The sequence below is a fragment of the Lactuca saligna genome, chromosome 9 (assembly GCF_052625555.1).
Source record: "Lactuca saligna cultivar CGN05327 chromosome 9, ASM5262555v1, whole genome shotgun sequence".
NCBI classification, from domain to species: Eukaryota; Viridiplantae; Streptophyta; class Magnoliopsida; order Asterales; family Asteraceae; genus Lactuca; species Lactuca saligna.
This window is the reverse complement of record NC_136425.1, coordinates 47241499-47257994: the sequence shown is the minus strand read 5'-3', so window position 1 is coordinate 47257994 and position 16496 is coordinate 47241499. Positions and strand designations below refer to the sequence as shown.

Below are 16496 nucleotides of genomic sequence, written 5' to 3'. Positions count from 1 at the left end.
ACGAGTAGGAGCTGGCAGATGAAACCCTAAATTTCGGGGTTTTGCACCCTATTTAAAGAATCATAAGCCTCTTATGGCCCCTTTACAGTCCCTTGAGAGTCCAGAAAATCCTAATCCGTGTGGTGCTTCATTCTTGTATGTTCTAAGCTTTGGAAAGTAGATCCTTGAAAAGAAGAGCTTGGAGGGCAAGAGGCTAGAAGCAAGGAAAGTGTGGGGATCAGAAATCTACCTCAGTTAGCATCATGTGAGGTATCAAGTCGTCACCTTTACCTAATTTCTTTCTAGGCCTCATTTGGGTGAGATTTAGGGTTATTTTGGCTTGGTTATGATGATATTGTGGTGTATGAGCAAGATCTGAAGTTGCAACTTCAGATCTGGACCCTTCTTGGGTTCTAAGTTCATAAAGTTTTGAGCTTGGTCATGAATGAAGCCTCCCTTGGGTGTAAAACTCCATTGTAAGCTTGGATTTTTCATTTAGAGCCTTTTTAGTCGTGCATGCACGTAAAGTTTGCAACTTTACGTGATAAACATGCCTTAGAAGCTTGGATCTGCAAGGTGGAGCTTTTGCATGGCTTAAAAGTGTCTGTATGGCTAAAGGACTGAAAGGACTCGGCGAGTCCCATGGTTGACTCGGCGAGTCATATGAAGATAGGCATGAACCTGACGAGTTGGATGAACAACTCGGCGAGTCCGATGAAGATTGTCGTAGACTCGACGAGTTGGATGAACAAATCGACGAGTCGGTTAAGGTTTCCCCAATTGATGGATGCGTGTGAACTTGTCGAGTTGCAAGAATGAAAACTCGGCGAGTGGCCTTAGAGCTTCGATCGCGAACCTTCGGGACTCGATGAGTCACTCTGGTGACTCGGCGAGTGGACAAGTATCTCAAGGAACTCGACGAGTTAGGGTTAACATGGACTGCTTACCTTGATCGTTGACTTTGATTTGGATCGGGGGTTGACTAGTTGACTTATGGGGTACCTTGAAAGGTTGGGAACTTACGAGTGTGGTTATATTGTGATAATAGGTGGTGGAGTTTGTGGCAGTAATCCGAGAGTTGGAGTTTGTCTACCGAGTCGACATCTGCAAGGTGAGTTATCCTCACTTTACTAAGGGGTCTAAGGCACCAAGGCCGACCCATTAGATTTGTTATCCTAGTAGTTATTGATATGTCGAGTTTGGGTTAGTGATGTATGCTAGTTGATATGCTAGTAGGGTAGACCTGTAAGACTACTTGTGATACTGTATGATTATCTTTATGTGCATTAGTTATGATACATGTTGATATGTTATGTGGGATGGGTTGAGGTGAGACTGCTTCGTGCGGTAATCCAACAAACCGGGGAGCATTCCAGTTACGGGCTAAGGGAGACTCGTACTATGGGCTCGATGGCAAGCCAGATGTGAGTTGTGGGCCGGAAGCAATCCAGACTCACACTGTGGGCTCAGGGGTAATCCAGTTTATAAAGTTGTGGACCCAATACATGATGTTCATTTGATATGATATTGTTGACATGGTTATGTGGATTGTATGTGTATCGGTATTTTGGGGGAACTCACTAAGCTTTCGGGTTTACAGTTTCAGTTTATTGTTTCAAGTACATCAGGGGATCGTGGCAAGGCGAAGGCATGATCGTACAACTCCTCACTTTTATGACTCTGTTTCTGGGATACTCTGATATGATACATTTTGAAAACTAGTTTGTAATAGTTAATGGATTTGAAATGTTTTTTAAAAGATTAAATTGTCTTGAATTTTTATGGGTGTTACAAGTTGGTATCAGAGCCTTGGTTTGAGTGAATTGGAGGTACATTCGTGTGAATCCAGTCTCAAATCAAGGGAAGATTTTAAAATGATTTCTAAAATGGTTTTCGAAATAAGTAAAGGAGGATGCAAGGTGTACGATCAGCCGAAGCCAGTAAGTAGACCCCAAAATACCATACATCTATTTGATTATGTGATATGTTAGGACAACATGCTAGTAATAGGCTAAGGATTTTCGGGATTTGCATGATAGAATTGCCTGATTACATGATGCCAGCTAGCCTAGGGTTTTCCTAATATGAGATTGACATCATTACTGTAGTTACTTGTGTATGCATCACGGCTGTATATAATCAAGATCTTATAGCCTGAGAATGTTTAATTCGACCTTAGGGTAGGATTGGATATTTGAAAGTCTATAGGGTCCAGTGTTATGTATGGCTGGCATACACTAGTACTGCAGGGTTGATGGAAGTTTCATGGATGGGTGGGTCGTGAGAAGCCGTGAGGTCAGTCGTAAGATAGTTTAGCATTCCTCTAGGAATGAGGGTCGGGCGCTAGCTATGTTATGTATATTGTTAGGGTATTGTGGTGATACTTGAGACAAATCTGGGTAGGTGTGGAAGGTAGTATGGGCCCGTACTACTGAAAGCACAAGACCCATACGCGTATCAAGGAAGTCACAACCCCTAGGGCTTAGTCGGGAGTTGGTCCCCTATTGTTATGTGATTATCTAATATCTGTTGGTGTGTTTTTAGTATGGTGATGACGAGACGTTTTGTGACTACATCCGGATCTAGATTAGGTCAGGGGACGGAGGCCAGGAGGTGTCGGTAGCACCTGAGCATGTGGTATAAATAGGGACGGATGAGCTAGATGCCAGGATTCGAGAGGTCCTACATAATGAGGTTGCCGCTTTGTTCCGGGCGCAGCTACCGGAGATGTTTGGGTCTACTAAGACCACTATGGTTGAGTACTTTGACGAGCATTACACAACCCTTGCAGAGACGGCTACTGCCGCAACTGCATCAGCAGTAACAACGACAGGGGGAGGTGGAGCTGGATGGGGTTTCCAGTATCGGGACTTTGATAACACGAAGCCCCCGACATTTGATGGTACTCAGGATGTGATTAGAGCTATGAGGTGTTGTCTGATGTGGAGGGTTGTTTCTTCACGTGTTCATGTCCTACTTACCAGAAGATCAGATGTGTCCTGAACCTGCTGAGGCTAGGGGCCAAGTATTGGTGGAGACTGACGACCAGATTATACACTGATGATCAGAGAGTTGTTGTTACTTGGGAGCAGTTCAGGGAGATGTTTCGTGCCCGCTATGTTCCATAGGTGGAGCGAGAGCTGTTGGCTCAAGAGTTTTTGAGTTTGAGGCAGGATGGAGAGTCGGTGATGGAGATCACCCGTATGTTCAAGTGTTTTACGTCACTGCTGACCAAATCATCCACTAACTACATTATTGTGTAGTGGCTTATCTTTGAGGGTCCTCTCCTATTTGGTTCTTGTCGAGGAATCTTCTTTAATAATAGTTTTGTCATTATTATTTTTGGTAGTGGAGGCCACCTTGATGGTTGAGCATCTTTGACAGTTGTATCTGTTAGTGTCATATCCCCTCTGTATACCAACAAGAATGTGGAATAGATTTCATCCTAGGAAATAACTTGTCTTTTGTATAGACCATTTATACAAAATCTCGAAACAGTTACTCTCCACAACAATGGTGCTCAAATCATTGTTGAAAATTCTACCAAAAGTTTTAAGAAATGTTATTTCTTAAAACTCTTAAAAAAGTTTTTGTTATCTGTTCTTACTGTAAAATTTACAGGTGTTAAATAGATTGAAAACTTTTCAATTACCCTTTTAACGGCAATATATCATTTTTCATTATAATGGTAATTTTTTTCAGCATCCTTAAAATATCCTGAGGTGTATCTATAAATTAATTCTTTGGATTGATCCTCATAATTTAATGCTTTAAGGATTCCTCCCTAATAATTATCTGAAGCATCAATCTCGATAATTAATTTATCATCTATATGGATGATATAGAGGTGGAAATTCTTTTTGGTTCTTTTTTAATTTTGCCATATAGCTAGAATCATCTTCAAACCATGACCAAAGGACATCTTTCTTAAGTTCGCATTGTAAGGGGCTTCTTACTTTGCAAGTTTAGGAATGTAGTCTGAAGCATATGTTAAGATTTCTAAAAATCTTTGTTCCTGTTTTTTATCTTCAGTTTTATTAGGAATTTTATGAATATTTCCCAAAATATGATTTTAAGGACGATGACATCCTTGTTCTATTTCTAACCCAAGAAAATTTATTTTACTTTTAAAAAGGTATGCTTTATTTTTGGAAATAATGATTCCAAGAAGATCACATTTTTTTAGAACAGCTGCTACGCGTAACAAATGTTCATTTTCATTGTTGCTGAATATGATGATATCATCTACATAAACACAACAAAAAATTTCAAAAGATCTGAATGCATTTTGCATGTCTTTGAAATATGGATGGAGCTTGTTTTAGACCGAAAGATACAACAATCCATTGGTAATGTCCTTAGGGACATGTGAAAGCTGTTAAGAGTTGTGATTTAGCATCAAGTAAAACTTACCAAAAGCCAGATTTACAGTCGAAAGAACTGAATATTGTTTTTCCTCTAATAAGGGTGACAAGTCCATCTTTATTAGGGAGATTATGATTGTCTCCTATAGTTGCTTTGTTAATAGATTTGTAGTTAACTACCATTCTTTTCTTTCCTCTTCTTATTTCTGCATCATTTTCGACAAGGAAAACGAGAGATTTGTGAGGAGATTTACTTGGAATGATGAGCTTTATTTTAAGTAGTTCTTTGATTTGTTTACTAAATTCTTCGACATCCTAAGGACTGTATTTCATAGGTTTAACTGTGTTGATAGTGGTCGGGTCAATTAATTATATGTTTGTTTCCATCCATTGTTTAGACTTTATTGGGTCTATAGGATTTTCTGAGCAAACTTTTTCAAGTAAACTTTCAATTTTTGAAAGTTTCTTCAATTTTTCTTTGAGAGATGTTGACAGGTTCTGGTTATTTAATTTTTCAATTATTTTTCATTGATTCTAAAAATCCAGGTTTTCCGTTTCTATAAGCGTTTGTGATTTTATCAATAATGATTTGAACACCATTGTTGTGGAAAGTAACTATTTTGAGATTTTATACAAATGGTCTATACAAAAGACAAGAAGTTATTTCTTAGGATGAAATCTATTCCACATTCTTGTTGGTATACATAGGGGATATGGAATATTCTCCGGCAAGTCTTATCTGTAAATCAACACATTTTTTTATAATTACATGTATGTTTGTTGTAGAAACCTTTATAGGTTTTAGAGTGTTAATCCAATGTTCTTTTGGAATAACATATTTACTTGCGATACAAAGACTCGCTCCTATATCAATATAACAATTTAAATCAATTTGTTTATATCCAGCGAATCTAAATGTACCTTTAACATAGGTTAAATTAGGATTTGTGATAGTTAGTATCACATTTTTAAAGTTCATGACCTTTGACTCGGTATCTGATTCTGTAGATGAAGAAGATGATGATTCATCAAGAGGTTCTCTAATCAATGTGTAGACGATTTGTTTATCTTGAAATTGTTCTTCTATAGGCCTAAGGTCCATAGATGATGCTATTTCAAGGAGTTTAACCTTTTGTGAGTAATCTTTCCTATTAAGACACTCATTGGCATAGTGTCCTTCTTCGTTGTAAACCTAACACTTGCAAATCTTTTTATTTTTCGGACAAAATTTACTTTTGTCTTTTGTTTTTTGAAAATCTTTTGATTTTTGGAAAAATTTCCCCGGTTTAAACCGTCTAGTATATTTCTGTTTTGAAAATCTTTTGCTGTTCTTTTTTTGAATACTTATTAAAAGATTTTCTTGAATAATTTTTCCTGATGTTTTATGGTCAAACAATAAAATGTTAGATTCTTTTGTTGCATATTTTTTTGTTAGTCTGAATGATTAGACTTATTTTCGAAGTCCATCAATCGATAACTTCTTTTCTCTTTGTTTCAATGTTGTCAATATTAAGAACGTTTGTTCCGAACTGGTCTGGTTTTCCAGTAGGAAGATCTGGCATAGAGCCAGTTCTATGACCTTGTTCAATTTTTGCTCTTATTCTTCTTTCACCTTGAAAAGAAGATTCTCCAGGATGATCAAAATGTGATTCGGTCTTATTCATCCCGAAGTTAGGCTCTATATTAGAAGAAAGAGATTGTACCTCTTCTTTTGAAATGTATATAGAAGTTTCTTCTATGATGTTAATCGTTTCATCAAAGTGGAAAAGTTGTTTAAGTTCCTTAGATGTAGAGATTTCTAACTTTATTGTATCATTTCCTTTATATTCAACAAGATCTAGTAACCTAAGAGCTTAATCAAGAATCGAGACATTTGATCCATTGATTATTAATTCTTCATCTTCTTAGTTATCCCAGAAGAATTTTTCTACTTTAGATAAATAGTCTATCATGTTGACTTAAAGTAGTCTTTAGGCCATGTCATAGAATTGGGATTCCTTGATGATCCAAGTTCTTCATTTCCTATATTATAATTAGGATATGAGTACTTACCAGTGAATGGTTTTTTATCTCCAGTTTTAGAATCTAAAACTATAGTACTTTTATTAATTATTTCAAAATTTTCTTTGTTTCAAGAACATTTTTGAAGTTCTTTGTTTCAAGAACATTTTTGAAAGGTTTATTATTTTTTGATATATCTTTAGAAATATCTTTTTGAATTCCAAAATAGTAATTATTTTAAGTGTGTTTAACCAGCATCTTGCGACAATCTGATTTATATTGTTGCAAATGTTAGCTAGGGTTTGAACGCCTACTTTTCCTGAAGAAGAAAAATCATATTCTTTTTTCTGAGTATGATCATCAAGATTTTTAAGTCTCAATGATTTACTATTTTTGTAAATATGAGGAAGGTCTATCTTATTCATTTATTACTTCTATTAGTTGGCTAATTGTTTGATTTAAATTATCAACTCCATAATACATACTTCTTATGCTTTTGAGTATATCTCTTAGAGTAGGTTCCTGAGGTTTGTACATTTCACCTATATGAAAAGAATCTATTGAGATTGTAGGTGATAGTTTTTCTCCTAAAGCTTTTTTGTTTTTGGCTATGTTTAAAGCCCAAGAGCTATCTTGAGGATTTATGTCACAAAATTGTTTATCTCTGACATGTTCTATTTCTGAGAATACATCTTCAAGTTCTATGTATTCTTCTTTTTTATAATCTATGCTATGATGACTATTTGTCAATGCATATCCTATGAGGTAGGTTATTATGAAGGGTTTATCTCCTGGATTCATGAGATCATTTCTTTCAAAGTGATGAATAAAAGATAAAACTTTATTTAAATTTGTTGATTTTGGATCTAAGACAAATTTAGAATAAACTGAAAACATGAATTTTTGGTAAGCTAGATTTCCTTTGGCTACACCAAGAATACAATCTTGTCGATGATTGATTCTATCATCAATCAAGACCATTTTTATTGGAGAATTAATTTATTCTTGAAACTGAGATTTGATTAGAATTTTTACTGCTCCGATGTGGATCATTTTAATTTTAGATCTTATTTTTGTGGGAATATCTTTTAGGTTACTGTTTATCTAACTTAAAAGATATTCCCACAGAAATAAGATATAAAATTAGAATTGTCCACATCAAAGCAGTAAAAATTCTAATCAAATCACAATTTCAAAAAGGAATTAATTCTCCAGTAAAATGATTTGAACATATATTATAATATATTTGTTTAAAGCTAATTCTTATATTAACAATTTTGGTATAAGATAATGGTTTTAACTCCTATATGTATATATATTATAACATACCTGTTTAAATTTAATTCTTATATTAACAATTTGGTATAAGATAATGGTTTTAACTCCTGTATGTATGTAAATTGGATAATAAGGACTCATTATGCAATGCGTTGGAAAATCAGGGCATAAGGTTTAAATTATTCAAATTTCTCTAAACTTATGGCATTTATGCAATTCTAGGAAGTACTGGGGTTCCTTCTGTAAAAACAAATGTTATAAAATAGAGCCAAAGGTGCAACCCCTAAAACCCTAGAAAGGATCTACTAGTTTGTGAGATCAGCGGCGGCGAAAATGGTGAAGTTTTTGAAGCCAAACAAGGCTGTGGTGGTTCTCAACGGCCGTTTCGCCGGAAGGAAAGCTGTAATCGTGAGGCAATTTGATGACGGAACCCGTGATCGTCCTTATGGCCACTGCCTCGTTGCCGGAATCGCCAAATACCCGAAGAAGGTGATCCGAAAGGACTCGGCAAAGAAGACGGCGAAGAAGTCGCGGGTGAAGGCATTCATCAAGCTAGTGAACTACAACCACATCATGCCGACTAGGTACACGCTCGACGTCGATCTCAAGGATGTCGTCACCGTCGACGCGCTTCAGTCGCATGACAAGAAGGTGACTGCCTGTAAGGAGACCAAAGCACGATTGGAGGAGAGGTTCAAGACCGGGAAGAATCGTTGGTTCTTTTCAAAGCTCCGATTCTGAGCAAAAGATAAGTTGTTTTACATTTCCTTTTTTGTGTTTGTTCTTCTCAATTTTCCGCTGATGGATTTTAATGCTCGACTTTTATTGATACTAGTGAACCTTCGATTTCGATATGTTTTGCATCTTCTCTTGTAGTTCTTAATTATAATCGAATTTTGTGCTTATGATGGTAATATGCTGGATCAAATCGATGTTGGATTTGGGAGTTTAGTTGCTTATTAACCTGAAATGTGTTGTTTTTAGTGCTGAATTGCTTGATTCAGCTAGGTTATGTGATAAATTAACATGATAATCGAAAGTTCACCATATAAACAAAATGCATATTCTTCATGGAAAAGTCTGCTCATGAATTAGTTCTCACTATCACTATCTTTTTTCATGAGACTCTAAAAGCTACATTGTGCATTTAGCTTGAGCTGAATATTTGCTTTTAGTTACAAACTGATGTAAGTTTGTGAAACATCGTAAATGAATACATAAGAGTTGGAATCTTGTCTTTTATGTTTTATGAGAATCCGTATTGTTAAACATTCATTTGATCATTAGTGGGTTTGATTGATAACAGAAGCTCGATTGAAAATCTCTTCATATTCGTTTGGAATCTTACAGCTTTTAATCCTATATTATCATTTAAAAACATAAGTGTATTGTAGTGTTTTTCAAATTTGGTAACAACACTTACAGTAGGAATGAAACTAGATTGCTATTTGATGAAATTATATCGACATAACTTCTATGAAGATTCATTTTAGTCCATTTTATCAAAATATCGAGTCCAGTCATCAAGTGTAATCTATATTCGGTTATAAACTAAAAGTTGATAATTTTGTTAGATTAAATCAATTAAACTAATTACGTCTTACTTTGTTGTGGCATCTTGCATCTTGGTATATTACGTCTTACTTGATTTCACATTATCAAATAATAGTTCTATGAGTGTTGCCTCAGAATCTAGATTAATACATCTCGAACAAGTCTGTCAAAAGTCAAAACTATTTACAACAATGAGTAAATAAATCCAATTCTCTAGTCAAATTTGTACATTAAACATGGAAGTCGTATAGAATATTTAAACAAATAAAATCTTCAAACGTGTATTGGCACAAGATATCATCTTTAAAACACCATCGTAAAATGGAAGTAGTGTGATATGTAAAACTCGTTAAACTGTATGTACAAACCCGGTCATCTAGTCCTAATCCCCACCTCATAGCTTTGTGAGGAGTCGATGTCTTCAAAGATTGTATGTAATTTCATACGAAAGGTTCATGATTTAGGGGGTGTTTGGATAAATAGTTTTTAGCTTATTGAATAAATCTTTTTAAAATGTGTTTGGATTAGTTTATTGTGGTGAGAATGATCAATAAGCAGTTTATATGAGTAAAATGATCAATAAGCAATCAGCATTCTCCTCTTGTTTTGATCAATAAGCAATCAGCATTCTCCTCTTGTTTATTAAAATCATTTTATTTTGTTTATTTCTATCCTAATAAGCTGATTTTTAAAGATTCATATCCAAACACTTAAATTTGCTTATTGCGGTGGGATTAAGCAATAAGTAATAAACAACATCCTATTTTTTCCCTATCCAAACACCCCCTTAAACCTAATGGTCATTTCATGCCCAAACCAGCAAGAAATGAATGAATGATATTTAATTCCTTTTTTTAAATGTCTATGCATCCTAAACATCATATAACATCTTTAAAAATGTGCATCGGAGCAAAAAATGGCAAGTCTTCTATACATCTTTAAAACTGCATTATTATCGTTAACTCAAATAACATTTACAATGTGATTATAAATATTGTATTTTGTATGATTTTTGTAGCTTATGATTTCATAACAAATCTTTTAAATAAACAAATTTGTTAACTAAAAATATTACAAAGTATATATAATTGTTCCAAATGTGCAAAAAGAGTTAGACTTTATCTTTGTACACATCACATATTTCTTCAAAAAAGCAATGTGTCATCGGTTTTGTTGACATCAATATTATGTCGGTTTTCATCTTGAATTTAGCGAGAAATCCAACCATAGTTCTACAAGTGTTGAAATCTTCTTTTGCAGGGGTCAAAACATCTCGAACTTATGTAGGATCTATTATAATATAGTAAATATTATTATTATTATTATTATTATTATTATTATTATTATTGTTATTATTATTATTATTATTATTATCACTATTATTATTATTATTTTGTAAAAAAATCAGTTTTAATACCCCTTATTTAGGATATTGTATCTCATTGAATATACAACTACATAATGCGTTTAAATAGTGTAAACTATATTTTAAACTGTGAACTACAAGCAAGGAAAAAAAATCGGACTAATTGGACAAATAACGAAGTTATGACACTTCAAAGTTGGCTAAAAAATTTCGAACATGCTAAAACAGAAAACTCAGCTTTAATACCCCATGTTTAGAGGTTTGTATCTCACTAAATATGCAACCAAATAACGCATTTAAATAGTGTAAACTATAGTTTAAATTGTGAACTACAAGTAGGAAAAAAATCGGGCTAATCGGACAAATAACGAAGACGCTATGACACTTCAAAGTTGGTTAAAATTTTGCGAACACTTTGAAACAAAAAAACTTAGCTTTAATACCCCATGTTTAGGGGTCTGTAACTCACTGAATATACAACCAAATAACGCATTTAAACAATGTGAGCTATAGTTTAAATTGTGAACTACAAGCTGGAAAAAAATTAGGTTAATCGGACAAATAACGAAGATGTTATGACACTTCAAAGTTGGCTAAAAATTTGCAAACATGTTGAAACAAAAGACAAAAATAGTGACTTTTCAAATTCGGTTCGGTCCTTTTGGCACGAATAAGCCCTTATTCGGGTAACCCGAACCAAATAACCCGAAAACCGAATAAGCCTCATATAGATACCCGAAAACCGAATCAAATTGTTTATTCGGGTCTAATTCGGTGCAAGTTTTCGGGACAACTTCTCATCCCTACCTACAAGTTTCATGTTTAAAGTTTTCCCAAACTTCATAATGACTTCGCTTAGTGTTAGTGACCAACACCAAGGCTACTATGAGAGGATTCCAAGGTAATCATGGTTTTTTTTTTTTTTTTTTTTTTTTTTTTTTTTTTTACATTAATAGATCTGGTGGGTTACCCCCCTCTCTCTCTCATATGAAAACCCCAAAAAATTAAGAACCATTTCATTAAAAGTATTTTGGTTAATATATATTTTTTCTTATCATTTAACACCACATTTAAACATTCTCACCAAATACTCTCTCATAAGTTTTTAAATTCTCTCAACTTTCAAACACTTGCTTCTTCTACAACATCCACCACCACCTAACTCTGGCAACTGTACAACACCGCCGCCACCAAACTTCGACGACTATCCACCACCGCCACCTACCATCTCTGTCATGTTGTTGTCTTCTGCCGCCAAATAAACTCATTATCACCGTCGATACGTCCTTCTCTAGCAACTTTCAACATATTCGAAAGATTCTAGTGGGTTTTTTTTTTCATTTCCGGTGGTGTTCCTAGTCCAGATCTATCTAAATTCGATCAAATCTAGAACATATGTCTTCAAATCGGCTTTCATCGCCCTCACCACAACCTCTTGCCATTGACGTTGATCTCGTAGCCACAACCGCTAATTTTAGATATGGAGTCGCTAACTTCAGATCTAGAACATCCACATTCAGATCTTCCCTGATCGTCAACGTCAGCCTTCTATAACTTCATATCTATGAGTTGTGCTTCATTTCTGACCACCTTTCGACCAATGACATCTCCAAAGCACCAGAAAACGTCATGTCGCTTCCATTAACCTTTTAGATCTGAAGCCAAAGATGTCGGAAAAGTCATCAACCTTTTAGACCTGAAGCAAAAAATGTATCGAATTCTTAGATTTTGTTATATCTGATCAAATCTGATGTGTTTGGTGTAATTTCAAGCAAAGATCGTGTATGCGTGAAGCATTTCATGGTGGCCATTAGTGGTTCCACCACCGTATCAGATCTCTTCCACCATCACTACCTCGTCACCTCAGATTGTGGAAAATAATCAAGTGCCATCAACATTTTAGATCTGAAGTCATATCTGTAAAACATATCAGATTTGAAAACAATATGCACATGTGTTTGATCAAATGTTTCAACGGGATCTGTAAGTTTTTAAGTTATGAATAAGTGTTTACATTTTTGTATTAAGCCATCGATTAGTGTTTGAAGTGTGTATTATACTATAAATTTTGATTTCTTGAGGCATTAAGTTGTAAAATTTAGTGTTTTCAATATTTAATTAAGCTTTGAATTAGTATCTGAAATGTTTAATTAAACAATGAGTTTTTTTTTTTATCTAGATTTGATTTTTATACATGTAAATGAGATGCAAATGTAGTTATTAAACTATGAATTTTGTATATTAACTTAACAATTTAATATAATAAATTCACATTTTAATACACATAAATGTCTCAAGATATGAAGGTATAAATATATGTTTTAAGTTGAGAATATGGATGTGAATATATAATTTTTATATATTAAACTATGAATTTATTGTATTAAACTGTCACTTTTGTGTATTAAACTGTGAATTGACTGTATTAAATTATGAATGTTATATCCGAAATTATAAATATAAGTTTTAAGTTAAAAAATACAACATTTTTGTGTATTAAATTATGAATTTGTTATGTTAAGTTGTGAATTTTGTGTATTAAACTGATTAAGTTGTAAATTGACTGTATTAAATGTAATTTTGTGTTAAAACATTAATGATTTATGTATGAATTTTTCTATTAATTTTCTTATGAATATCAGAATATATATATATATATATATATATATATATATATATATATATATATATATATATATATATATATATATATATATAAGTATGTAAGAATGTATTAGTTTGTAAATAATCATTTACATTAAATTCAAAATGAGTGAATTGATATGTTAATTAAACTATGAATGTGCTATTTAAGCTTAATATCATAAATTTACATTTTAATACAAATAAATACTTCGAGATATGAACATGTGTGTGTGTCTATATATATATATATATATATATATATATATATATATATATATATATATATATATATATATATATAAAGTTGAGAATATGACTATGAATATAAAAAATTTGTGTATTAAACTGTAAATTTATTGTGTTAAATTGTCACTTGTGTATTAAACTGTGAATGTTTTATATAAAGTTAAAAATGTAAGTCTTAAGTTAAGAATATATAACATTTATGTGTATTAAAATTTGAATTTATTATATTAAGTTGTGAATTTTGTATATTAAACTGTAATTTATTGTATTAAGTTGTGAATTAACTGTATTACGTTGTGATTTTTTTACATGATTTTATGTTAAAATATTATGTATGATTTTTTTTATGTTATATAAGTATGTAAGAATACATTAGTTTTTAGATAATTGTTTTAAATTAAATTCAAAGTGAGCAAATTAATATGTTTATTAACTTGTACCACTGGCTTTAAGACTTGTACTTTCTTCGTGTAGTGATGATATGCCCTCAAGGATCGACAACCCTCTCCCCCAAGCTCGTCTCTTCTTCTCTTTCTTTTTCTTTCTCTTTCCATGATGATCGATGTCGCACACAAGAGGAAAACTAGGAATCAATTATTCTTGTTTGGTTCTTACTATGATTGTGACAAAACTGGTGTGTAGGAAACGCAAGGAAATAATGAACGCAAGACTTTTACTACCATAAACACGTTGATTCCTCTTTGAGTTTTTTTTTTCAATTAAGTCCCTCAAATGTCATTAGCAAATTCCAAACCCTAACAAGTTAACAATTTAAGCTTTTTTAAGGACACCTGAGCCTCTGGATTCTTATTAAACCTTTTTGTGACTATAATTATCTTAAAGTCATCTACATTAAATTTTTAGGCATTAAATTAACACCCTTCTATTTTAATTTATTAAATGTATAATCATAAAGACTAAAATCACTAACCAACAATTAATATTCAAGAAATGAAAACTAACATTGTTGATGGATAGAAATTTTGGATTTTCACGTTTGGTGACCTTAATGTTATACTTGCAAGTAAATATGTTGTAATTGTAGCTTAAATGGATGTAATACCACTAGTAGGAAGGTTATCCAAGTACAATAGTAGCATTTTGATTGTAAGTCTACTACAAAGAGTTATTGGTAGCTTACATCTTGTTGCACATGTTAACCGTTAAGCTCTTATAGCTTACATCTTCTTATTATGTGTCTTTCAGGTTCAACTAGACTCGGCAGAAATGTGTGAAGTTAATAGCGTTCGACTTGGATCCTTATACGAGAATATCGTAAGATCCTTTAATAACTTCTTGTATCAATTTTTTATTACGAATGTACACCATAATTAATATGATTTGTGATTTGAGAATGAAAATTTTCGGATATACTTTATATTAAAAGTCAGGTGTTACAGATAGGTTTATCCTCTTAAGAGAGGATGAAATGAATAACAAATCCTAAAGTACCATTGGTGACATAAAAAATTAAAGGCGATGTTGAAAAAATAAAAAATAATAAAATAAAAATAATAAAAAAAACTAGTGTGATCATGTGGAAACATAGGTTGTTTTGAGGACGTCGAAGGCATTGTAACATGTTAGAGGCTTATCATTATTTATAAACGTGGCATATGTAACTTTTACCTAAGTAGTAGTTTGTTAAAATTAATATGCAATGAACAAATAATTAAATATATCGTTTTTTGTATGCAAATCTATATGGCCACGCACTAAAATACATAAAAATATATTGTTTACCAAAAAATGGAGTAAATTACGTCTGATCCATGTGGTTTGGGGTAACTTGTATTAATACTTTTTTTTAACTGAATCCTTATTATGTCTTTGTTGCCTTAATAGTCTACGTGTGATGTAAAAATGGTATTTTTCCTTTATGTGTTTATTATATAATAGTTTGTTATTTATTATCAATTTTAAAAAAGAAAAGTAAAATAAGCGTCCCTAACTAAATGTAAATCATATACTATCTTTTTCTTTGTTCTTTAATATAGCAAACCCTACACCCATCTTTTTTGTTGTTCAATTATTCTATGTCCTCCACAATGCCATACATCTTTATTACTTTTAGGATTTGGGTTTTTGGAATTTGGTTAAAAAAAAATACAGATAACGAGCTCCAAATCCACACTCATTTTTGTTTATGTTTCAAGATTTGGCTAGGATGTTTCCATTTTTAGTGGTTGTCTCGTCTGGTGTTGGTTTCCATTATCGGAATTAGTCCTTTTTGTTTTCATTTTCATTTCAAGATCTAAAAATGTAATGTCCTGATTTAATTAAGCAAGTTAGGAATGGTGTGTATAATGTGTGTATATGTGTGATATATATTTGTTATTAATTTACATATATATGAAATATAAACCTAGTAGATATGGGGATTGTGGTTGGTGCACATGTCCATATCAAGTTAGAACTAGGTTGAAAACATCACTCTCACATCTTCATTGTTGTCTCTGTAGAGTCCAATGTCACTCCTAAAAGAGGTCAAAGTTTGTAAAAATATTATATCACCGGTATCTTCAAACTAGATATAAAGTTAGTTACAATGGTTGACTAAATTGATATTTCATCTCTCTAATTAGACTCAAAGGAATATTATGCTAACGTACTTCATGAGTTGTACTTTCTTCATCTATATACAATGACATCCATTTCATGATTGATATAAGTTAGGAATGGTGTAATTAAGAACTTGGATAGTACTTGTTAACGTGAAATCAATGATATAAGATTCGTAAGAATCCGATTCCAAAAGAAAGAGTTATGGGTTTTATACAAATAGGAATCAATCATGTCATTAAAATTAATTATCAAAACGGTTTTTAGAGATTTGTTTAGTTTTGAGTAAAAGTGTAAAAAGGAGTTTCGGAGTACTCCTCAAGATATAAGCTTTAGGAAATTTTTTGCCAAAAACGGGATCCGTATGAGAGAAATATTATTTTCGTAAAATCATTTATGTTTACCCCGTTGGGGCACGAAAATGAAAGTCAAAACTAGCAAAAACAATCTAAAGAAGAGTTGTAGTACCCATTGAGATCATCACATAGATATAGAGAGGG

At 32.7% G+C, this 16496-nt stretch overlaps 1 protein-coding gene across 1 annotated transcript; it reads left to right on the top strand.

The window, feature by feature from the left end:
* The first annotated feature begins 7901 nt into the window (after positions 1-7901).
* On the top strand, positions 7902-8476 carry LOC145018338 (large ribosomal subunit protein eL27x-like). Its single transcript, XM_078976233.1, has one exon. The coding sequence runs from the start codon at positions 7956-7958 to the stop codon at positions 8361-8363; it is 408 nt and encodes a 135-aa protein (XP_078832359.1). The 5' UTR covers positions 7902-7955; the 3' UTR covers positions 8364-8476.
* The last annotated feature ends 8020 nt before the right edge of the window (positions 8477-16496 follow it).